This window comes from Dromaius novaehollandiae, chromosome 7 (genome assembly GCF_036370855.1).
Source record: "Dromaius novaehollandiae isolate bDroNov1 chromosome 7, bDroNov1.hap1, whole genome shotgun sequence".
Classification (NCBI taxonomy): Eukaryota; Metazoa; Chordata; class Aves; order Casuariiformes; family Dromaiidae; genus Dromaius; species Dromaius novaehollandiae.
Window position 1 is genome coordinate 34,984,050 of NC_088104.1, and position 26,296 is coordinate 35,010,345.

At 39.2% G+C, this 26,296-nt stretch overlaps 1 protein-coding gene across 5 annotated transcripts in view; it reads right to left on the reverse strand.

The window, feature by feature from the left end:
* The window catches only part of HECW2 (HECT, C2 and WW domain containing E3 ubiquitin protein ligase 2), a 200,615-nt gene that overhangs the window by 70,350 nt on the left and 103,969 nt on the right, over window positions 1-26,296 (reverse strand). For all 5 annotated transcript variants that reach the window (XM_026101132.2, XM_064515130.1, XM_064515132.1 and 2 more), the window contains 3 exons: window positions 17,219-17,326; window positions 6,110-6,204; window positions 1,926-2,001 (listed from right to left, as the gene is read on the reverse strand). In XM_026101132.2, coding sequence (XP_025956917.1) covers window positions 1,926-2,001; window positions 6,110-6,204; window positions 17,219-17,326 — 279 coding nt within the window. The remainder of the gene's footprint in view (window positions 1-1,925; window positions 2,002-6,109; window positions 6,205-17,218; window positions 17,327-26,296) is intronic.

Genomic DNA, 26,296 nt, shown 5'->3' on the forward strand with positions numbered 1-26,296 from the left:
TTTCCATCTATGGAAAACTTTGCACTGTAACTTCTTGCAACTTGCAATAATAAGGAATGGCTTTGTTGGATGCATATTATCATGCCTAAAGACCATTAATGAGAGCATGAGCTTCAACAAGAGCAAAAAGAGAGCATTTTTGATAAAGTATTAGATTTTAAACTTAACTGTAAAACATTTCTCTGTTTAAGCTTGCTGAAGCAAAAGATTTTTGTGCCTCTCTCCATTAGGTACTCTAGCATGTAGCAAGCAGTCTTCATGACCCTACTGCATTTGGAACATACACACTTAAATGAGCCATTTATACATGAAGGCAAAATTCAGTGCACTGAAATGAAATGCCACACCTACAGATTCAGTTAAAAAAAAAACAAAAACCGCTATCTAACGTTCAGAATCAAGCTGCATAGTAGAAATACAATGAAATAGAAGGTAGCTCCCTTTAAATACATCAACTTTATATGCACAATGACAGTGAACACGCACAGAGCTCTCTATCATGATCTTTCAACTAAAGCTGTTCAGAAACTGCTTTGCAAGGAGAGAGTACAGAGATACTTCTGACAAAGGCAGTCCTCTGTGTCCAACAGCACCTGGCAGTCCACCAGCTATGAAAGGTGAGACAACTATGAAGAGACTAAGACTCCCTAGCAGTGAAAAGACACACTGTTTTCCCCCATTTAAAAAAAATCTACGTGATTTAATTTTGTATCAGTTTGCACAAGCACGGATTACAAACCTGTAAGATCACCAGGCATGAAGCAGATAACTTTTCAATTCCATTAACAATCTTATTTCACACTGATTTGCTAATATGGTAATATACTGTACTGTACTACTAATGATGTATGACATATACTGTCACGATTTACAAATGGCACGCAGTCAGGAAGATTCAGACAACTGGCTCACTTAAGTTTTCCTCGTTCATTTTAGAGACTGCTATTAAACATCCATCCTTTGCCATCATTTGATCCTCAACAATTTGACGTGGGTTCATCCGAATGTATTTTAAGTGGTCTTAACAAAGACTTGGAAGGACACACATTTCCAATAACCTTCTTCAAATTGTACCAAAGGAAGGAATAACAGAGAAATTATTTCACTTGTCTTGTTCACAACTTTTTTTTTTCCCCTTCTGGATTCTGTTCTGCAGTTACAGGACAGAAGTCCAAGGAAGGAGAAATTTAAAGGAAATGCTTAAGTACCTACACCTATAGCAACAGGTGAATGAGGACACTGTCACCATAGCTCCTTGGGTCTAGAAGCCAATTTATCTGTGCTAGAAAACTATCAAATCCTGCCTGCGTTCTGCGAAGCTCTCCATATATCTACTTCTGTATACCTTCTGCCTGAGTGCATCAGCACTTCCATATCTCCTCTTACAGGTCTTCTCTGAAGAAACAATTTGGAAGTCATTAGTTCTACCCTTGGTTTTTGAACATTTGTGGTCTAGTGCTAATCAAAACAAGTGAGGCTGGTAAACTGTACCCCTCAGCTATTTTGCAGTAGTGACAGGTTAGCTCTCTCTGTTATGAGTAAATAATTTTTTTTAAATCACCATTTGCAGCCATTGCTTTTTTACTGCTTTCTTCAAGGGGATGGGACAAACTTGTAATTTATTTCGAGGCTAAGTTTTCCACTCTTTAATCTGAGAGGAACTGTCCCTTGGGCAAACTGAAAATTTCTGCATATTTCTCATGCTGAGATCGACCAAATCCATTTCTTTAATTCCTAGAGATTTGCAATTCTAGCTTGTTTTCAACAAACAGAAATTCTCCCCCAAAATGACATCTTTCAAGCCACTAGAGTGAGCTCCTAGAGAGGCTGATAGAGAAATGCATTCCACCTTTGAATATTTTAACACAGTTTTTTCTCTTTTTGTAAAAATAATTTGCAAGAACTAGATTAGAATTGCTTTTTACCTGACAGGGTAAAGCTGACTAACTTCCGAGAGTGCTGGGCTCCAGAAGCACCTTCATCCATGCCTTCTACGCCCATCTGAAGAGGAGAAAAAATAAAGTGTATCCCAGAAGTTTTCATCTGTTTTTACACGTTTGACAATGATTATGGAATTATAAAGTAGCATGCAGGGAAAGAATCTGACCAACTCCTGACTATTACCCATAGGAAAAGTTATAGCATCTCTTTCTAGGAAAACACCTACTATTTATGCCATGTGGTGTGAACACATCTGAATCATCAGAACAGAACATATATAGGCTATCATATGGGAAGAGATGATTGATCAGAAAAAAAGAAATTGCATTTTTTATGGGTTTTGGTTTTCTAAAATTGATCAACAGCATGAATTGGTAAAATATACCAAAGAATGAGCTAGCCAGTAACAGTATGTGTAACTTTTGTTGATTTTCACAAATAGTTCACTTTGCAACAAAAAAGATTCAGCAAAGAGATCACAGATAGAGTAACAAAAGTCTTCAGATTTATGAAGAAAAAAATTTCTTTTTTTTTTTTTTTTTAGAAAGAAAAGCATTTCAGTTATCTAACTATGAATGTGATCTAAAAGCTATGCTCATATTTCAGAGATTTTCAGGTTTTGTTTCTATTTTTCCTAACGAGGGATTTCTGTATTACTTAAAAAAAAAAAAAAGTTTCTCCTGTGTTAATATGTCCTATTTCTATATACACAAGTAGAGTTCTTAGGACTAACAGAAGAATTTGCTTTTCAAGAGGAAGATGTGCATCCAGTTAAGAAATCTCACACAAAAACATTGATGGAACTATTTTAAAAGTGAACTGGTTCTCCACATAGGCACTGCACACGCTCCCAGACAGAAGAGATTACAGTCTACTGACAAAGCTTTATCCAAACACTACACCGGGGATATATATACTAGGAATAAAATAGAAAGTCAGCTGATCTATTAAGCAATAAAAATAAGCTGAATAAAAATTTGTTGATAAAGTATGTAAAGCAATATTTAGCATCTGGACAGTTGTTTCAAAGATGAACTAGAAGTTATAGGATTGATAAATTATTTGGGGAGACTTGATAGCCAGACTAGAACGTGGAAACTGTTAAGAAAACTGCTTTGCACTAAACTGAAAATGAAACCGTACCTTTTCATATTGCTTTAAGCAATTTAATATCATTAACTTTAAAATACTTGCCATGATTAGCAAGCACACTGAAAGAATAAAACCAAAATCTGTATAAATACCAGGGCAAAATCAACAATTGATACTGCAGAATTTCTTTCTTTGCAAAATTCTCACATTTAGCATAACATGCAGGCAAATAAATGAAGTGCTAAAGGAAAAGCGATGACGTTGATGCTTGACGTCCCGTCGGGGCTGGGCACGTGGCTGAGGGAACGCATTGTGACGGGAAGTGACACTGTTCACTTTCCAGCCCATTTCCTTTTCGCATTGCTCGATTCATGATTCACCATCATTTTCTCACCACAGTGCTCCAAATTCTACCACTTTCCCACCGAGCACGAAACCGTTACTGCAGTGACTTTGTACGGAGCCCGAAGCAGCAACAGCTGGCCGGAAAATCAGGAGGGCCTCGAAAACACAACGGGTTACTTGCAGCTCAGCTTCCTCTGTTCCAAGCACGGGCTCCTGGGAAGCCACAAGTGGCTCCTCCCCGCGGGAAGCTTACGCTCCGTGTGCACGGTCACAGGAACTAGGCATGTTCCAGCGTACTCTTTTTCTTTGGCTTCTTCTAACATGTACTGATCTCTTGTTAAAAACACTACACACCAACAAAAAAGCCTTCCTCATTCTATACACGTTTTTCTGCTAAGTCACTGACTTAGCTTATATTAGGTTACTGTATGAATAATATTGTTTACATAAGCTGATCATTACGTTTATGTTTTATAGAAAATACGACTGCCCACAATTCAGTTTAATAGAGTGATTTATAACTCTATTCTCTAGCAATTTTACAGTGGCGGAGTCCCCCACAAAGCTGACATTGCTTCAGACATATCAGCGTCACCATTCACTCTATACTGTTCTCCAGTTCCGTTACGATCTGAACAGCAATTTCAATCTTTCTGTTCCAATTTCCAAATTTGATCACACCATAACTACTTCGAATTTTGAACTACAAAGGCTAGCTCACCTGGGAAATTGTAGTGTTCCTGAAGGCTAGATCAGACCCTGTTTTTCCACTAGAACAGTGTTCAAATGAACACAACAGAATGACAATTGTTTATCCAAAACATCTGAGGGAGTGAAATACTTGGTGTGATTTGGCTCTCACCAAATGTCTAACCATGTAATACCAAAATTCAGAAAGATCCAAGCAAGCAGGTAACTTATCAGAAATTAAAAAAAGCATGGATGCATGCCTTGACTCTTTTACCACAACCAACATTCCTGTAATAAGAGACATCACCATACCAAGGGAATATAATATCCTCAACTAGACAGTGCTTAAAGTTTAACCCTGAAAATATGAAAATGGTGTTCAGTATTAACATTTAATAATAGGTATACTTATGTATAACTAACCCAACGTAACATTTTTAGGATGTCTCCTCAGAGCTCTCATACGACACGCTTATCAGAGAAAATAACAGCTCACTATTTGCCAGAGCTCCGTACTGTTAGCACAAACATGTTTACATAAAATTACATCTTCTATCAAGAGTATCAGGGTTACGTCCAGTCTCCAGAATACTCAGGACTCTGTGCCGCCTTTCAAAAGAAGCAAAAATTTTAATAATGATATATGGTTAACTATACAATAGTGACCAATGACTCTGACAAACAGGTCTTCAGGTAACTCTCAAAGATATAAATGAATATTGAAAGATAAAAGTTCAGATGTCCTTTTGTGCAGTGAACTTCCAAAATATTGGTGACTAGTATGACAATGTCAGGAAAACGTAAGAGTTTTAATGGTTTCTCCATTCCAGCATACTCATTCTGCTTCTCAGTAACAATGTAGAGCAGCAAGTAGTAGCCCACTGTAAGGGTTACTTTGAGCTGTCCAAAATATGACTACCTTACAGTTGGCGATTTAAAAATCAATATTAAAAACAGTGATTGTCGAACTCAATAATTGTAGCACAATTTCTAATGTAAAATGTCAAAGTTCATATGCCTGCTATGGACCCATATCATTTATAGCAAGGTGACAAAGATCTGGCAGTTAAATGACAGTATTAGAACAGTAGTTCTAACAGAAAGAACAAAACATTTGGTAGACTGAGATATAAAATCTAGCATAAGATATACAATATCATGTGGCCATAACATTCACTTGTATGTAGTATACAATGCTGAAAAAGTAGAAGTGAAAGATCAGAGCAAAAGCAGATTAGCTTGAATAACTTGGGCTCTGCAGTATCTTCAACACTGTAGTTGTCAAGACACTGTCCTGACAGATATAGCATTATGTATTTGGCAGCTAACATCAATGAATCAAATGCACTGTGGAATACGATGTAAGCTCAATATCTAGCCTAGCTGATAATCAAAAGCACCTGGATGAAAGTTTGGAAGACTCTTCTTAGAAAAACAGTATGTATTCAGTTAAAAAATATACATTATTTTAAACAATTAAAAAATTCCTTTAAAACATCCTGTATTTCAAAAGAACAAATGTCATAATGAAATTGTAATAAGGAAACAATAACTCTCGATAGAGAATTATCTAAATTCCAATGGTATGTGAACACTCAAAGAATTCACTTATTTCTGCAAGAGGAGTGCTGTCAAGTCAGTCTGTTATTTTTTATATTAATAATTGCTATTTAATGAACAGCTTAACTTTAAATATTAACAAACAGTAATAAGAGATGGAGACTTTGGTAAGGATTCAGTTTGAGTTAGATAACCACTGGAAAGTGTTTACCTAGTGTGTTACACTACAGCATATCTGGAGCCTCAAAATTGAAAGCATGCAAAGCCAAATTCTTAGTAAAAAGATTCCTTTTTTTAATCATGAAAAGTACAAAACTTAGAAAAGCATTTCCTGATTTCGATGATTTTGCCAGGTCATCTCATTTTTTGCAAAAATTGCAGTTGATGGTAAAACTAGGAGATTTATATCGATATGTTTAGCTGATATTTAATATTATCTTCTTACACAAATAAAATGAACAAATACATAGGCTAAACTTACCATCACAGCAGGGTTTTTCACAGTGATACATGGAGTAGTAGCTCGGAGGGCTCCACTAACACCATGGTAGTATTTAAAACAGATCTTTATTTCAGCTGGAAAACAAAACATTAATCGCATGAAATCCTTCATGATTGACATTGGCAAGAGAGAGACAATGAAGGGAATACAGGCATATGGGGAGTCATAGTTCGCTTCTGCTCAAACGTGTGGGCTGTTTCACCAGCACAGTTCACTGAAACATCTTCACTATAAAAGCAGACAATAACTGTAACTGAAATATATTTTCTCTCAACCTGTAGAAGCCTCTCTCTCTCTCAAAAAAAATGAATAAAGTTTTTAGCTAAAATGCAGGTAATCTCTGCTTTTTTTATATTTTAACTAGATTTCTACTCAGAGGCAGTGAAAAAACAACTGTGCATTTTTTCCAGTTCTTGCAGTTGAGATATCCACTGTCACGGATGAGTAAGAAAGGTCTAAGTATTTACAAACCATAGTTCGTATTAACCCACTTTTTTGTTTTGAATGGATCCAGAGGGGAAGGAAATGAGATTATATATATATGAGCTGCGAAGGCAAGTCCATTTCAACATAAGAAGGTGAATGTGAATTATTACTTTTTTAACAGACTTGGAAGTTGGAAATCAAAAAATTCAATATGTATCTGTTTTATTCTTAAATTACTTAATCAGATGGAAATTGAGGTCTCTCTCTAAAGCTTTATAAACACAGCTGGAATTGAAGATATATTATATCTTGATACTCTGTGAAATAGCTAAAGCCACTGATGACTTTGCTTCTCAAATGGAAAGTGCTGTGTAGCCTGTTTAGACGAATGCATTAACATATATTATGCTGACAGGATGACTTAAAGAGAGGCATCCTGTTTATGCAATCTAAACAGGCTTCTTTCATATCAAAGCAATAATTCTCAAATAAATTACTTTCCCCTACAGTAACTGTGATTCACCAAGACAGGATAGAAGGGAGACCACATTGGTGAATACGTGCTAAGCGCAGCGAGCCCGAGTCGCGGTGGTGGCTGAGGCCAACTGCTTTGCACTTCTTCCCTAACCTTAGACAAGGGCACAGAGAACAGAACGGCTCCAAGTATCCCTTCATGTACAGTTTAACACAGGTTTGCAGGGAATAAGGGCAGAAATTCAGGGTATGTTTATCTGGAGCATAATACAACCATATTTACTGTAATACAACCGTGCTTTTTCCTCTGACTTAATTCTTAGGAGACTGAGGAGAAAAGAAATCATTAGATCATATATTCTGATCAGTATTGTGCTCTTTGTTGCCCGTTCTCCACTTCAGGCACTGGAGGTCTCAGTCACAGATTAACACAGCAAGTTGATGTTTAGATGCAGGACACACTCACCCACTCTGCAGCCACGGCCTTCATGCCTATCATCCTGAAGTGAGCTAAATCAAAACTAATTTTATTTGGCTGTGCCTATCTTGCTAGATCATTCCATATTGATTTTTCATTGTTTTCATCCATTTCTCTAATTCTCATACCACCCACAGATTAAATCAGTAGGAATCTCAGATTTATTTCCAAATCACTGATGAAAACATTTAAAAGCTCTGCATGTTGTATCAACCATCTCCTGCAGAGCCCCACTTTTAAGATCTCCCCTTTTTGCGTGACCTGTCAAACCTTTACTATCATTTAGTATGCCAGTCCAAAAATACTCTTGATGGTGGTAACAGACATATCTTGAGGATGAGATAAAATATTACAAAACTCAAATTCTCAAAGTTGGGATTCCACGTTAGCCCTACAGATATCCTGATATTCAGGTAGGAGTGGAGATCATGATCAACCATGGCAGAAAGCTGTAAATAAGCTGTCCAGTGTACTTTGGAAAGGTCATTCTATATGAGAAGGATCCATCATTCAGTGATCTGTTTCCAGAAATACTTTAACAGTAAATAAACATAAAGCAGCTGGTTACCTCCTCTTCCTGTGCTGAGACCTTCTATCGCTTAAGAAAAAGTGACTTACCTAATTTTCCAGCTAGTATTTCCCACTGTTTCATTGTAATTGGTTATGAAAAAGCCTTACTAAGATACTTGCTACAAGGATTCTTGCCATACTTTGGAAGAAGTTGCTTGATACATATGTGAAGGAAGCTTGAAGCATTTAATATTGGAACATAGGAAAGGGGAACATTTCACCTTGTTTCTGGTCCCACTGAACAGAGCTTAGTTTGCCGCTTGCCTTTACTGCAAACAAAAGAGTATTATGTTTAACTATATCCTGACCGCTGCTGTTGTTTCTCTGTGTTCTTTCAACTGGGCTAAACAGCTATAACTATGGCTGACTTTGATCCTGTGGTATTTGCCCTATGTAGAACAATCTCTCTGTTTTCCTTCTCTGCTGGGATAACTTCTGTGAGAGTTTGGTGACAGTTTACTTCTGGATACAGAAATGGCCATAGACAAGCACAAATTATAACATCCAGTTCAGACAGACCAGAAGATGTGCATGAAAGTCTGTGCAGCGCAGTCCCTCCAACTTGGTTCAACAGTATGTCAGTAGTCCTAAAATACAAAACTGCAACATGCTGAATGACATTTTGAGACAGGCAGCACGATTCCTTGAAGGCTGAGCTATTTCACTGCTGTAAGATGAAATGTCCACTTATCCCCATTCAGAGACAATCAAAAATCCATTCTGCAAGCCTGCTCAGCCAAAAAGAAATTCTTTAATGTGCTGCAGTTATAGTTCAACATTCATTTACTATCTTCCTCCAAGAGCAAAGAGAATGCATCTCACAACTGTCTTTCAAAGGGAAGCATCTGGCTTACAGTGCCACCAGGGACTTACCCAGTAGAGAGCTGCTGATCCCACTTCTTCCCACTTACAGCTGAGTTTCTACGCACAGTCAAAATATGACTCATCTAACCTGCTCTATTTACCACAAGCTTTAAAGTAAAATTCAAAATACAAACAGGATTTCTAATCACTTACAAAGGCTTATTAGATATGTGTAACAATTCTGAGTCAGAACCTGCAAGTTCTTCCTAAATTGAGGATTTCTGTTAACTTATCAACAATGTCTACAGCCAAATAGGCACATAAGTAATTCCTAGCTCACATAAAATTGGAGTTCCAGAGCTTGGGGTAAGTCCCACCAACTTTCACAAGTGCCTGGCTCTTCATACTGTGTAAAATGAATACATCAAGTAACCAGGACTCAAGTCTTCGATCTTAATCACACTGTGAACATATTATGACTATGTGAGAGTATAGTAAGATGACAAATGATTCCACCAAGCATTCTTCTTTCCAGCTGTGTTGCTCAGCTTTACAAATGACCCAGTCTTCGTTTTTGGAGGGTTTCTGGAGCTGCTGTTTTTCAGTCTGCTGACGATGACTAATTTCTCCAAATGTATCTCTTCAGAAAAGACCCTAGCAATGGAAAGGTTATCTGCTTCTAAAGTCTTCCATCTATGCACTACCAGAATGCCTTCGATGATGGACAGCAGTTTTTTTACACATTCTCACTACAGTGGCATGTGTACTCCCCTAAAGGCTGAAACGCAAAACCAGGTGCTTTTGATCCTCAGATGTCTTTCTCATAATGACTTCTACAAACACATAGTACTCTCTAATACCTGCATGTGGCTAGCGATAGAAGAAAACAATGTTTAACGCAAGAAATAGATTGAAAGAGGCCTTTCATATAAACTGAGAAAAAAAAAAGGCAAAACCAAAAAAAACCCAAAACCAAAACCCCCCTGAACTCTTCAGGACTAATTGCTTAAAGTAGTTAGGAAAAGCCAGCTGAGCACTTAGAAACACAACATATGGAGACTTTTCCCCCCCATTTCCCAATAGAAGTAGTGTTGATTCGGCTTGGGCCTTGTACAGCCCTACAAACACGAACTGCAGAACTGTCATTTGCACCGTGTTGATGGGACTGACAGAAAAGAAGCAGGGCTTGAAATTTGGCATGGTGAAAAGTGGGCAATATGGCACATGCATACAAACATCACCAAAGTGAATACGAGTTTACAAGACTGGACCTTGCATATAGCAAGAATACAATTCCTTCATAGGACCAAAAACAGCTAGCGTACATTTCTTTCATAAGTAATAATGGTAGGAACTACAATTAAGACTTAACGATGAAAGCAACCTCAGTGGAACCCCCTGTCAATTCACAGTAGCTGAGGATCTGACTCTTCGACGTTTCTTGCCTTCTGTTATCAGAGAAACTGTGATCAGAATATTTGTGCTTGATATCTGATGGATTCCTGTACTCCAGATGTATTGACAGCTGTGGCCCTTCCTGATAAAAAACACATCTCAGTTATTACCTATAAGGCCCCATAAACAGAGCCCCACATCCATTCCATTCTCAGGGACACTCCTCCAGACATCACATAGTCTGCAAGAAAATCTTATAGTCAGCAGTCATTTTCTCTTCATTTAAAAATAGGACAAAATGAAATAGGTTATGTTAATTAATTAAATCTGAACACTCCATAACACCATAATCCCCTCTTTTTAAAGCCAATGGCTGTTAGCATTTTATAGCCACAGACTTATAGTTCAGGTCCATTATATAAAAATGTTGGAATTAACGAAGGGTTTCTGGGACTCAAACACTGACATTTGAATTTCAAAAGAACTCCTGCATGAGATTATAGTGTTGTATTTCTCTCTATGGACTATGCACTCTCGTCTCATCAGTTTATTCCAAATAATAGCTTGCTTTTAAAACATGAATAATTCCCCCAAGTCTCCCACTTCATCTGTTTCCTGCCTTTCATATTTTATCTTTGCCCATCAAAAAATTGTTTTTGCATAGAAATATGCTTGGAATACATAACCACCAACATATTTATAGAAGAACTTTTCCAGGAGACAGATAATTCAGTTCAACAATTTTTTTTCCCTTTAAGAACAGTTTGCTCCAGATGTATCCTAGTTAACAAAGCATTTAAATCAAGAGGTGGAGTCCCCCTACACTCCATTTATATACAATGGGCAGAGATACCTCCAGAAGACAAGTGGGATCCTGGCCGGGTTACAACAGTCTCTGGAGTTGAACAGCACTCCCTATTAACTGTACAGAAGCTACAGCAGCTAATATCCTCAGAGACTTCAGATGGACACAAAAAGTTACTTGGTTCTCTGCAGATATAAGCATATACCCTCAAACATTCAGTGAGCAAAAGTTCACTATAGAGTGACCTATCTAAAAAATAATAGGGGAGCATGTTTTGCAAATCTTATTTAAGGAAGCTTTTGCACTAGAACAAATTAAGTTAGCTTTGCTCAGGCTTTATAAACCTAAAAAGGGAGACATGATCCAGGGAAAAGGCCCCAGGTTAAACCCTCATTTATCTCAGTTGAACACAAACACTTACTAGACAACTGTAGCGCTTTAAAAGTGCTCACACATCCTTTCAGTCAAATTTGTTTTCCTCATCATGAGAATTTAGTGAAAACTGTTTAGTGAACATGAGAGCTTAGTCCCAGCAGCCTCCCTTCACCTAACCTGCTTCAAAGGAAATTACTCAAACAACAACTGTTCATCAAACTAAGAGAGTCCACATATCTCTGCCACCAATACTCACCTTGCTATCACTGAGACATTCCTATTTTTACTCACAGTCATAAGCATTGCCTACTATATTCCAGTTTGACAAAGCATTTCATTACAATCTAACTTTTAAGGCAAAATACTGGGGATATTATGTGCTTAAGAAAGTCAGCAAGGCTTGCCACAAATTGTAAAAATGAGAGGAGATGTGATTCTGTCTCAGTTATTTCTGATACTCAGAAATAGCTGTTGAGAGACAATAGATAAAAATAGCAGAAGTATAAAAAAAATATTTCTAACTCAGTTAAAGTGTTCATAAATAGCTCAGGGACAATAATCACAAGACAGTCCCCGGTTAGAATAAGGGTACTAGTTACACAGTGTTACGTAGGCTCAGAAGGTACAGAACAATTCAACGTAAGTAAGATACGACCTTTAGAATTTCACTTAAATGAAACCTAAAATTAAAGATAGATCAAAAGCATATAAAAACCCTATACAAGCAATGAATCATGTTGACAGAATATTCATTAACATCGACCGTTTTGGTCAAAATCACTAAAAATACTGAACTGTGCTTGTATCTAACAGATAAAACAACTCTTCACTAGAGCAGCTCTTAAAAGCTAAAAACATCAAATTCAGTTATGAGGCTGATGTTTTTTTAATTCACATTATTTTTAAGCAAAAAAGAAAAAAAAGCTGGGCTAGGAATCTGTTCCACTGAGTACAAAGTACAGCAAGTTTCAGTCTCAATAGACTGTTTCTGCAAAGTTACAACTTTATGGAAAAACAGAGTGAAGGTAAAGGACTCTATATAAAACTTTAATTGTAACATTATACTACCATAATGCAAACACGTGTATTATCACATTTTCTGAATATATCTGATAGTTTATTCAAGTCACAAAACTGAGATTTTAAGTACAAAACAGACACAGTCTATGCAGTCACTATATCTGAGTACTGCGCTGTGGTACCAGAAGTAATTTAACCACAACCATCCCAAGGGTGACTTGGAAATGATTGACGTGACAAGACTGGCAGTCTCTGGATGAATCCCAACAGCTGCCACTACGGATTACTGTTCAAGATGTAAACCCACAGCAACAGTAAAGCAAATATATGCAAATAAACATATTTATATTCTGCTTACAGTAATGACTACGACACAGAATATTATAAATACTAGCAAAATATTGCACTACGAGTAAGGTAGGGGAAGGTCTTTCTTGTGGATATGGAAAGTGATATTCATAGGATCAATAATATAGCCGATAAATACAAATCGATATGACTTTATGGCCCAGTCCAGGAAATCCATCTCAAAGGAGGCCCTTGGCCTCTCTGCCTGCACTAATAAACTGAACAGGGCCATGGTATGGACTCAAAGCAGAAAGTTTTAAAACCACCTCTACTATGTAAGTAACGAAACACCATCTCAGGGATGTTGATGCTTGTATTCACTTTGTCGAATCTCTAAAATGACAGAGCTCCTTTTCATGCTTGCATTGCACTTCTGGTCTCTCCCCAGGGAAAGAAAAGAGGAGCATCTGCCTCTGCAGGGCTGGCTCTGCAGCATAAAGCCAGCCGCTTTGCCTGGCGGTGACGGCTAAGGGCCCCAGCTGTTTGTGGTGGTGAGCTGCAGTCTGCACTTCGCAAGTATTTTATTTCTCCTCTGCATGCTCTTTTTCTCTTCGCTCAGCCACTCCCCTCCGAGGGTGCTTCTATTTCTGGAACACATTAAGTTTATTCCTTGTTATTTTGTTGGCAATTCTTTTGATTCTCCCTTCTCAGAGTAGAGTCTATGGAAATTTTGTGTTGATTTTTGTTGAAAGCTAGTGAGAGTCTTCTTTGATCATCTTTGTTTTGCTGGGTTTTGGTGCTTTGGGGGGAACTGATGTCTCTTTAGTACAAATATGATGAGTATCTCCCTCCTCTTCTTTCTGTGGATTGCCTGATCTGAGTGCAGGAGATGGCAAACTATGCCTTTATACATGTTACTTGCTTGGGAAATAGGAGATGCTAAATCTGCGAGGAGAGGTTTTAAGTAGAACAGACTGAATGCCTGGAAAATTGCATTACAAGACCGCAGATGCATAGTAATGCCAAATTCAGAAAACTGCTTAACCAAGGTCTAATGTTAAACATAAATTCCATAGACCTCGATTAAACTATTAATATGTTTACAATTATGCTCATGGAGTAACTGCGTAAGTTCCTGAATAAAGGCGTAAGAAGCTTTTCTTAAAAGATACAAATCTGAGGATTGCAGGAGTCTGACGCCCTAATCTAGCGGACTCCTACTGAACTAACACCAGTGTAATTAAAATAGAAATATTCCTGCCGCATGAGGTTCATTTGCATGTGGTTTGTTAGCAGTGCTGTCGTCCTCCACACTTTGCCCTACAGAGATGTTACAGCCTTGCTGGTGAAAAGATACACAATGTCCTGAAGCTTTGACAATGGCAGGGAAAAAAAATACAGCCAAACTCCTTGGGGTAATCCGCACGTTGACTGATCTCAGCTCACCATTCAGCATTAATAAATTCTTCAGTTCAGCTGCTTTTCTTGCCGAAGAGACAACTTCAGGGCAGTTCCGTTTATCTTTTGACTATAATTCCTAAACAATTATCATAGTTATTTAACGTAACTCTGCTAACAGGCATGTATCAGTTCTCATTGCCGGAGCTGGCTCAAGGTTTCTCCAGCCTGTGGCTAACATCCCCTCCTCTCCTCATGGATAGGTAGAGGAGGCAGCCTGCCTGTCATATAGGTATAGCAGCATATAGGTACCGCAATTAAGAGCTGCCTGTGCTCCAAGCAGACGAACATGAAAGAGCTCTGAGCTACAAATCCTATAGTCGCATAAACCCCTCTCTACCTCAGTTACATATCTAGCTTAACAGCAGCCCTCTGGAGCTCAGGCACATCAGAGCATAAGCAACAACCAGAGAACAAGGTCAAGAGACACCTCATAGGTTCAACAAGGAGACTTGCAAGTCTGCACCAGGGCTGGAGCAATCCTGTGCATCACTTGCTTCAAAAAAACTGGGGACGTTGCTGCGGCACCTGGCATCATTCTCCAATTGTTCCATCCATTCCTAGGGAAGCCCTGCCGAGTTGCTAATGCTCTGCTGCATGTCATTACTGTGAGGCATAAATACAACAACCACCTAATACCATGACCTGCATATGGTATCTTCTGACTCTGGATAATGATACTTCTAAACACAAGCACGCTACACTTGCAGAGTTTGTTCCAGTGTTTGGAAACCAATGGCAGATTAACGCATCAGAGAGACCTTACCTATACCAACCAGCCCATACTTAGAGGAGACATCAGCCTCTCCATTTGCCTCTCTCTCTCGCCAAGACAGCAGCGCCACACACAGTGCTGCACTGAGAGCACAATCCGTATCAGCGCCATGGCAGGAGAAAGAGGCTAACGAGGGCTCCATTTTTCACCCTGGTTTGTGTAGGCCAGGGCAGCGTCCCTGTCTGCAAAACGCACGGAGAAGATGAGCTGGGGGACGCAGAGCATAGCGCTCCCTACACCCAGCCTGCTGCTGCATGGCACAGGCCGCCCCACGGCGGTCGTATCTGACCTGCACGGCCACCCACCGCATTTGCCGGAGCTGGGATTTAGCAGTGTGAGCAGGGGCGGGGGAGCGCAGCCGCCCGCAGGCATGGCACCATTACATCTCCCCCGGGAGCTAAAAATAGAAGCCTTGCTGAGCAAACATTGCCAGGGATCTGCGCAGGCTTCCACTTCACAAAGGGGGATCAGGAATTCAGTTAAGCATTTCAGTGCCATTTTTGGCCTTTCACTAGAAACACAAATGTCACTGGTGACATATTTATGTGCCACACTATGCGCTACAGCAACACATGCTCATAAACATCCCTTTTTACAGTTCTCAACTGCTGCATGACCGCTTGACTTGTGTTCCTACCGTGGCAGCAGCACTGGTAACTGATAACGCTACCCCGACCCAGGAACAGGTTACGCTGCGCTCTTTATAAGGGCTGCCTGCAAAGTGCAGGTGGTTGCAAAGTCAGTTGCAGCTGATTGTAAGTTAAAACTGCTAATTCTTGAAGTATTAACCTAGGTTACTCACATGAACTAAATATATTGTCCAAGAGCTTCATGTCAGCAGATCATGGAGCAACACAAAACCTGCCAAAGGATATAAACAAATACCAAACTGCCAGCATTGGCAACAACCTGAATACAGTCTGTACCTACCAGAAGGAAGAAGCAAGGAACTCTTCTAACATACATCTTAATCTGCTTTAACATATCACCGTCTTTAGCACCAGGAAACTTAATTATCTTCTTGACCTTCATTATTTTCTTGATCTTCAGCTTCAGTTCAACCATTTTTTCTTTTAATAAACTTCTGAAATTGATTTTGATTTTTATCCTATTAAAGCTTTTTTTTCACTCCGATATTGCTGTACTGCATTTGTAAAAAAAAATGTGCTGTGTAATGCATAGGATAACTTGGCAAGATGCAATGATGAGTTCTAGAAATATGAAGTTTCAAGAATTATTTATAGGAAAGGGTATACAACACTTCTTGGAATACATGTATTGCTGTTATATCAGTTAATTAGAAGAAGAATTTGTGTAAGACCTACAGTTAGCAGCACTGCAGCGTGCAGTGAAGTAATAATAGAGTCAGAGTATATATATTTTTATAATTTATGAAGCAAGATTCATGACTGTGAAGCTAAACAGGCGGTAGAGCAGCTCACAGCTCATTTGAGACAGATGGCCACTTCGACGCTAGGCATATCAGAGTTTTCAGCCTGCTCTCACACACCAGTCTAGGATTAGAACAGCAACTTCTTCATGGGACCAAACATAACTCCTTTTCATTGAAAAGCAAACAGCAAAAGTCACACAGCAGAGTGGCTTAGCTTCCTACGAATCAAAGGAGTGGCATACCACTCTGATTTGAAGCTTCACTCCCAATACTTCTTATGCAGTTCATCTGAAGCCTGTTCCTTCCAGTCAGACTGAGTCTCCCAGTGTTTCAAAGCTGCCTGGTGGATTTTCCAGCATAACAAAACTTTAGCTGAAAAATCCTGAAGTGAATGGACAGGTGGCTGACACTTCCTGAAGACAAACCTAACCTTAATACTAAAAACACTAGCACTACTGGCTTATTATCTTTTCCTTTGTGTGCACCTGTCATTAATGTTTTGTCCAGTTGAAATTTTAAACTTCTTGGGAAGGGAGTACATCTTTCAACGCACGTATACTATACAACATTGCACCAGGCAATTTCTTCCTCCCTTAAGCTGAAGTACACTGTTTAAGAACATCCCTAGATTACATACGTACATCTAAGGTTAACTCCTTTTTTTATGATGTCTGGCAAGGACATTAAAAAAAAATACTGTCCCTTAGAGAAATGTCAATTCATTTGGTTTTTCAAAGCGTTTGACAAAATGGACATTAATTGTCACTCTGTTGGCATGCCTTCATACAATCACATGCTTGCCTTACATTGCAAAAATATGTACTCACATTCCATAAAATAAGGGCCAGGTTCAATTCGCCATACAATTTGTCCTTTCTGCGTGCCAGTCACTCCCCGATTCTTGGAATCCCAGAAATTAGCTGGAGAGTTCTCATCTGAAAGAGAAAAAAAAATCTTTCTTTGTAAAGCAGTGTTTATAACTTTTTGGGGGGGCTGTTCAGTTCAAGAGGCCTGGACACGAAAAAGGACTTCTGTTTCAAACAAACAAACAAACAGACTAACTGGCAAATGATAAATGGCTTTTCCTTCATGGTTACAGCTAGGTCAGTTTATACATAGCGAGCAGACATGCACATAGCCGAAGTAAACATACAGTTTCCTGTAAAAGGTGACCTACCAAGGTAAAGTATCAAATTCCAAAACTTCACTAACTCAGTAGATGGGCTATTGGGAATGTATAGTGATTGCAACTTAAAACACTGCAACAGTTTTCATCAGAAGGTTGCCACACCATTTATTTATAGCTGTCCTGCTCTGTGACAAGGAAATACAGCATTCATTCCCTAGGTATGAACTATGAAAATGCTACTGGAGGTATCAGGACTTCCTTTAAGATATTCCTACCTTTTAGAAACTAGAGAGAATACTTTTATACCCACATCAAAAAATCTGGCACTCCATTTCCTCACCTGTACACTATCATCACACATCAGTAAACCTGAGCTACAGGTTCACCAAAGGGCAAAATTGTCATTAATGAGGCAGAGACAGAACAGAGCAATTCAGTGAAACACATTCAAAAGAGCAGAATTGAGAAGCAAACAGTATCAGCTCAGCAAGATCAACGTTTTCCCCTCGTAATTAACTCTTTACTCCTAACAGTAACAAGAACAGGCCCGGAGCTTTGTTTGCTTGTTTTTTTTTTTATTTACCAGCCAACATTCAGATACCCAAAACACTTTTGAACAAAACCAAAACAGAGCGAGAAGCTGTTCAAAGAGACACAAACATTAGTTACAACGACCCACGAGAAGCTGACAAAAATCCAAGTAAACTTATTTTATACAAAAAGTTCTTTGGAAGTATGCACGATAATATTTTACATGTGCATTTAGGCAGATGACTCTTAACTAGACATATATAACTGCTACCTCAAATACCATCAAATTCCAAATTCTTCTCAGTGATGCTTGATATCACTTACTCTTTAAAAAATAAGCAAACAGAAAATCTCTTATTATATATACTTGAACGCATTCTACAATCTTAAAAAGACTTCACCAAAAACCTAGTCTACTGTGGCTTCGTGCATGAAGCTCTTACCTATTCAAGTAGGCTTTCTTTGTACTTTGGTAGGAAATCCTGCATAAATAAAACTGCAAAATTTTCACCTACATTTTAGAAATCCATATACTATTTATGAAAGAATAATACGCAATGCAGCTTTATTACTTTTACCTTAAAATATATATACATACACTGAAACTTTTCTTCCTCTGCTTCATTGTTCTCTCAGCATATGCACAATATTCTACTCAATTATGACCAGTGCAGTCTACACATTTACATCCCACTAAATTGATATGCAAAGCATTACAGGACACACATTGGACAACTTCTCTGATTGTTCAAGAGTAAATTATGCATCCTGTCAATAACCTCAGGGATCTTTGGAGAGTGAAAAAGAAGCCAAGGAAATCTTTATTGAGATTTTTGTGCCTCAGGGCATGGGCAACTTGGAGAATTTGTAGCAAGCTGTAGTCTGAATATCTCAGCATTATGATGGCTCCAAAATAGTTTCCTAACCATCTCCTAAAGTCTGTGAGCCTAGAGGATATACAGAACACCCTCAGACTTAATTTTCCATGCACAAACTGCTTACATCATAAAGTCAGGCACACAGATGGTAAAAGCTTAAACCGTGCATACATATTCTTTTTCACTAAAATAAAAAAAAACAGAGTCAGCAAAGCTGTATCACATCCATGCATTGCTTTTCTTCAAAACTGTATAAAGAGGAGTTCTTAAAGTACAGCCCCTAGAGCATCCCAAAGGCCTCAAAAATCTCTGTATGCAGCTTGCAACGAGACTCAAAGCAGAGCCACATAATGTTGATGAACTTTCAAATATGCCTTCCCCACTTCTAATCACAGTCCTCACTATTAGGTTATTTTCCATGGACAGAACTCTGGGAAATGGTAAGATATAGTTTAACTTCTAACATACCTGTATTGGTGCATATTTTGGTCCATAATACAAACTTGGCTATCCAAACCATAGCTACCAAAAGAGAGCAGACCTTTGAAAAATCCCTGTTATCTGAAATACTAAGAGCTTTAAATTATTCAGTGTTCTCATTATGTCTAGGTAAGTAAGGATGTAGTCTGTGACAAAACCAGCTTCTCTGACTAGCTCTACTTTTTCTGAATTTCTGTATTTAATCAGCTAGAGAAAAGTATGTTCATAATTCCAACCAGAAGGACAGATATTTGATATATTATAACCATAAACAAGAAAATTCTGAATATTATCTAATTCAACAAATCAAGAAACTTTTAAACAATGAAATATGCCTTTAATAGCAATATTTCCAGCAACTAAGGTACAAGCAGTAGTTCTTTGTTTTTTAAATCAATGACCAAGTAAAGCCAATTGGAACCTTTACAGAACCATCTGTGAGCTTCAGAAAGTGTCCTACATGAACAAGATACAAGGTAAGTCTGAAATTCTGAGCTGGCAGTTACAAGAAAGAAGCATATTTTCTTACACCTTAATTAATAAAACACGACCTCTAAGGAAATGCCTAGATTCTTCATCCTTTCCATCAGGGAATAATCTCCTTTCCAGTAAAGGAGACCAAGTCATTAACACTCTGGTCCCGACACATTGCCATTGCAACAAAAGGTGGTGGAGACAGAGGGATGAAGGATGCTGACAGACCACTGCCTGGCAACCGTCTACTCAAATTACAGAATTTTTTTTTGGACAGCTTTGGTTTTCTTCTGAAACAGCTGAATTTTTCCGCTTGTATGCAGTTATTCACATAGGAAAAAAAATTATCAATGTATACGGAAAAATGACTTCAAAGCTCAGTTCATTTTTAAAAAAGAAATCAAACAGCACAAGAAGATTAAAGTACACAGTATTGCAGAAATTCACCTATCAACACTCCAACAAAAGTTGTGATAAGTTAAACTGTGAGAGTCTCAGTAACAATAATCTCTGTAAAAAGCGTTTGAGAGCACAAAAAGCAGCGCGTCAGGATTACCACTGCCTCCTCTCCAAAAAACATATATTTCCCTAGGGAACTTCAGTTCTAAGAAGTTCTAGTGCCTTTTCCGTCAATAACTATTGCTGTTTGTGAAACTGGCTGCTGTTCCAGAATCTGGGCCAAAGAGTGTATATAAATATCAGTTCCCAGAACATAAAATATGCAACAAAATACTGTCTTAATGCATTAGTATCTTGTCAACTCAGTCTACGCTTCTCAAAGAAATAACACAACGCAAGATCCACAGTGTAAGATTTTTATCTTCAATAATTCCGTTAGACAAAAAAATGTTACAGGAAATAACTTAGATCTTACAGTGCTGCAATTCCTGCACAGATCAATGAATGCTGCTCTGCACTGAAGAATGGGTAGTAATAAATATTACCATGCAGAGCTTCGCACTGATTAGTGCTCCTTGAAACCACTGTAAAGCAAGCGTGTCTCGAGTAATACTGTTTTTGTTATTTAACTGCTAAATAATCTCTGCACTTGGTACTAAGAACTGAATTCAGGGATTTTGTACTTTCGGGCTTCACCATCATTACCAACTCCTTTAAGATAAATTAGATACCAAAGGCATCTGTGTAATCTAATACCTACAACTCATGTCCTCCATGTCAGTTCCTCCAACGCAGTTCCCACCAGGGCCGCAGTTTTGCCCTGATGCAGCTATGAACACAATGTAGCGCTCTCTGACCTATGTCAAATCTATAAGGTTATCCTAACTGAAACGCAATACAAAAGTACGCGCTGAATACATGTATAAAGAGTTCAACGAAAGAAGAAGGTATCATTTTTTCAAAATTAGTTTCTGCAATAAAATTACACTCATACAAGGGTAAGAGCCATAAGAAGCTGCTTTGGATAACTTCAATAGGTTATTTCAAATGCTTCTCTTTAATCTGATCCCACAAGCAGCAGTCACAGAAATATTTTTTTACGTTAGTCAAAATGACTCTATTTTGATGCTAGAAAAATACTCAGCCATTACCTGAGTAAATTCCCAGAATTAACTGTAATCCATCGTGCACCCTCTTGCTAAATGGACCACTAGAAGCAAGACTAATGCTCTGTTGTGGTCTCTCTGGCTGATCAAGTAGCATTGCAGATCTACCCTGAAGGGCTCTGAAAAAAGAAAGAAAATGGTCCTATCAAAAAGGTTTGGAAAGAACATGTAAAGCACCCTTAACCTAAATAAAAAAACAAATTAGTTGAAACCATGATGGCAGAGACTTTCTGATTCTGCACATTGCTGTGGACCAGCTGCCAGAGAGCCTACAGAGAATTTCCATCTGCCTCACGAGGGGAGGTGCAGGATGCTCCAGCCTGTCCCGCCTGCAGCAGCACAGCCATCTCCAAGCTCGCACCAACTCTTTGTGTTTGCAAGAGCACAGTGAATCTATAATCCTCTTCGGGCGGAAATTCCTAAGGCTAGATTTATAGAGAACTTCAAACCAGATGGTTCTTGTATAACAGATCTAATCTCTTCACCATCTTCACGGCCCTTCACTGGACTTGCTCCAGTATGTCCATGTCCTGCTTGTGCTGGGGAGCCCACTGGACACAGCACTCCAGATGAGGTCTCACTAGGGCTGAGCAGAGGGGCATAATCACCTCCCTCGCCCTGCTGCCAATGCTCTTCCTAATGCAGCTCAGGCTGCTGGTGGCCCTCTTTGCTAGAAGGGCACATCACTGGTTCACATGCAGCTTCTTGTCCACCAGAACCCCCACCAGGTATTCTTCAGCAAAGCTGCTTTCCAGATGGTCAGCCCCCAGCATATGCTGGCGTGCGGGGTTATTACTCCCCAGGCACAAGACTTTGCATTTCCCTGTCACAGGAGAGCCATGAGCCCCGTGGGCTGGGGTGACACCCATCACGGCAACTCGGGAGACAGACCCTCCCGAGCACCTTTCAGACAGAGGGGAGTTACTGCCTGTTAGGGGTATGGGACTTATTATGGGATGCTGGAAATTCTGGCATTTTGGGATTGTACAAAACTTATTATGGGATGTCTAAAGGAAAAAGCAAAGGTGGGAAAAGGGAGGGATCAAGGAGCAATGGGGGAGAGCAAGGATCCAGGGAACAAGTACTGGATAGATCGAGTGTCTAAGGCCAGCTACTGGAGAGATCCATATTTTGTATATATGTGTAAATATTCCCACTAACAGACCTTCATCCTGATCAGCCAGAGAGGGGAACAGGATGAGGCCAGTGGTGCTATTTGTGTTTGCATGAGTGCCGAGTGTTCCTGTCTCTGTTGATCGGTGTGGCCAGCCGCGTGTATACATACAATACACACTTGCAAGTGCCTGCTGGGAATACGCTCTCAGCCTCGCTGTTGGCTAAACCTGGGACCAGGGAGCTGCAGCAGCCTTGCCTCTACTGGACTACCAGATTGAGCAGCCCCTAAAATATAGGCTCTAAACTACCCCAGGTTTGAATGGAGAAGGGATTTGTATTGCTGAAGCAAAACTTCGTCTGAAATGCAAAAGAGCACACTGATATGCTCAGATGGGAATCCCATATAGTCCTTATTGGTTAAGGAGAAAAAAAAAAAGTTTCTGAACACACTGCAGAGTCTGAGAGATCAACTGTTCATACAGCAAAATTACTTGCTCCACACAGATGCAGCCTTCTCACTATTGCTTCACAGCAGATGCAGTGGAAGCATATTCGATCCATGCAGTGCCTTTACTGGCCTAGCTGGAGGATGGCCCAGGTTGTCACACGATAATCGAGGCAGTCTCCTCATGTCAAAGTCAGCATGCACTCCATGTGGGAGATTTGTTTGGTCTTATGCTTACTCCAAGAACTGAACACCCAGCAAATCCCTTAACTGTTCCCAGGCAACCACTTCTCACCATCAGAAAAGCATTTTTCTTGAAAGACCTATTACCTAGCTCACTTTTTATACATAGGTTAAGGTGCTGGTTTTTAGGCAAGGTCTGTTTACTGTAATTTGAATTGTTAAGGGCATGTGATATTCTGGTATCTGAATCAGTATAAGGGACATAATATCTGCATTGTTGCTTGGATATCATTTATAAAGACAGCACTCTTCCCAGATCCTAGTCCCTAACTTTACATGTAATGAACACAGAGAAAAGCACCAAAGACCTAACATATTACAACTCATAGCATGGACTAGTTTTGCCTAACAAGAAAATACCTTCTTAAATAAAAAGAATTATAAAACCCATAAATTGTTAGTGTGGAAACTTCAGGGTTCATTTATTGCATAGGAAAAATTTGAAAGTTCACTACAGCAACCTAATAGCTTCAAACTTTTCTATGTTGATCTCTTTTCTGTAATACATCTATAAAGAAGCTTGTATGCAGAGCTCAGAAAGAAGGTGATGCTAAACAGATTCAGTCACCAAATGGTTTTCATTGTATAAAAGGTTGTCTTCATCTTTCACTACCATATATGGATTTTCTAATTTACAGCTCTTCAAAAATCCATGTAGCTTAGCTCAGAAAAGATCAACAGTATTGCCAGCAACACTGTAACCCTGCATAATTCTGTTACCCTCATTTGGTATTTACCTCCTAATCTCTGTTTCTTCTTTCCTTTCTAGAAGGTGTTTTATGCAAAATCTTTTTAAGTGTGCTCTTTATTGTTAATCTAAAAAAAAATAAATTAAGCTCAATTTGTCAAAACATTGACCCCTTTAGCATTTTAGGTTAATTTTAATGAATTCTTGGGTGCTGAAGGTGATGTGTGACACATCTAATTACCAAGAGGGGTGTTTACGCTCTGCCTGGGGAAGCTTACAAAGCATCCTTCTAAACACGTTATTTCTCTTGTCAGGTGTTCTCTTACAGTATGTGTCAGAAGAGCTGGAAGGCTGGTAGGCAGCAAGATTATTTTTGTTTAATAAGTACAGTTTTTTCTCAGGATGAGGTTCATTCTCTCGTAAGCACACTACTGAGAACGATCACCCTCTGTTTTACTCTGTGTTAAATATTTTTACTCTGTCTTCAAAAGTAGCACAACTGTAGTTAATCTACACTGGAAGATATTTCTGACTAACCACAAGGAGATCTCCAGGATGGCATTTTCAATGTAACACAGATATCTAATTTACATTAATTTTACTACATCACTTCCAAAACCTCAGTTCTGCTGCCAGTAAGTGCACTCCACTTCTTATTGTAAGCAAAGGATTCCAAGTAGTAAAACAGACTGTAACCAGGATGTAAAATTAATAAGGACATGACAAAGAGTACTAACAGTGGATTTTGAGCAACTGACTGCGCACAAGTTTATAACACTAAATTTTGCACGATATTTTCACTTTGGTAACCTGCAATCATTTTAATTCTACAAATACTACAAAAAAAAATCTGTAAGCAATCATTAAGGAAGCAGCACAATGTTTACTGAACTAATACACTAATTTGACTTCTGCCTTATATCCAAAATATGCTTAAAAGCAATTAAAGAACTATATCAAGACACATTTAAAGGAGAAAACAAATCTTACCACCTAAGGCCTCATTTCTTTGCTGGAAAGCTGGTAAGTAAATTAACACTTGCAAGGCAGAGTGCCCATTGCAAGCAATTATTAGATTAAATCACTTTAAAGCAGCCCATTTAAAATGCACTACATAGCAGGCAGCCTCTTCTTTCAACTTCATCCTAGCACCAAATAATAACTATGGGTTATATTCTGTGATACTCAAATAATTCCCCGTATCAGTAGTCTGTGAACAGTTCACAGGCCTTTCAGTGGACCCAAAACATGTTTCACAGAACAGCACTAGTAACATGTAATACAATGCTGAAATTAAAGATCAACACTGTTGCGCATTCTAGCCTTACCTGGCTCTTCCAAAGAGTATCTGTGGATCCTAAACTGCATTCCTCCATTTCAGCCCAATTAACCAACTGGAGAATAAGAAAAATTAGTTGTTTTACAGGAGAGATCCTGAAAATAGCACCCCTGTTCCCAGGCACAGAGGGTGTTTTCTACACAAGTTGCCTGTGGAACCCGGCTGGGCAGCTCAAGTTTTCAGGCTCGAGCTCTGTATTAACACTGTTGCATAATCACTGCTTCAAGAGGAGCTTCTGTGTTGTCTCTTCCTCTTGTCATTTTAAGGAAAGGATTTTAGAAGGATGTTCCCAAACTCTTAGGCAGTTTCTATCAGCTACACACAATTGCCTGCCTCTGCTGCTTTAATCAAGGGTTTATCTAGGTTCAAACACCGTACGCTAAAATATATATATATATATAAAGTATTACGTCCCTCGAACTAAGCTGTTGCAGCCACTCCCCTCCGAAGGGTACAGGATGCAAAAGCCCCATCCTCCCTCCACTTCCTTCCTGGACTTTTCCATGGGAGAATTCCACAGAACAAGCTCCAGCCCTGTACCGTGAAGCAGCCTGGTGTAAACAGGAGGATTTTAAATCCTAGAAATGACAGCAAGGCAGCCCCAGCAAGGACCACAGCAGTAGCTCCCTGGAAGTGCTGCCTTTTGTTTACTCAGTACTTCATTCTCCTGCATGACTTCCCTACACATCCATTTAGCTGGGCGAAGAACAGACTGCTTTGCGTCGTTCAGCTGGGACAAAGTTGCCCTCAAGCTGGGATAATTAGCCGCTGGGCTCTTCCGAACAGGTGGATAAGCAGGTGGCAGAGAGCTGCTGCTGTTACTTCTCCTTTTCTGGGGTGGCATGCCACCTCAGAGCTGAGCCTGAGCTGCCTTTTCGCCACACGTTCTGACCGCTCATGTGCTTCCCGGGGGGTGCTGGCAGTTGACTTAAGGTTCCCTCAATTTATGGCAAGGACCTAAACCATACTCAAGCAGCCCGAGTATCAGAAGAACAAAAAGGGGACTTACAGGCAGTT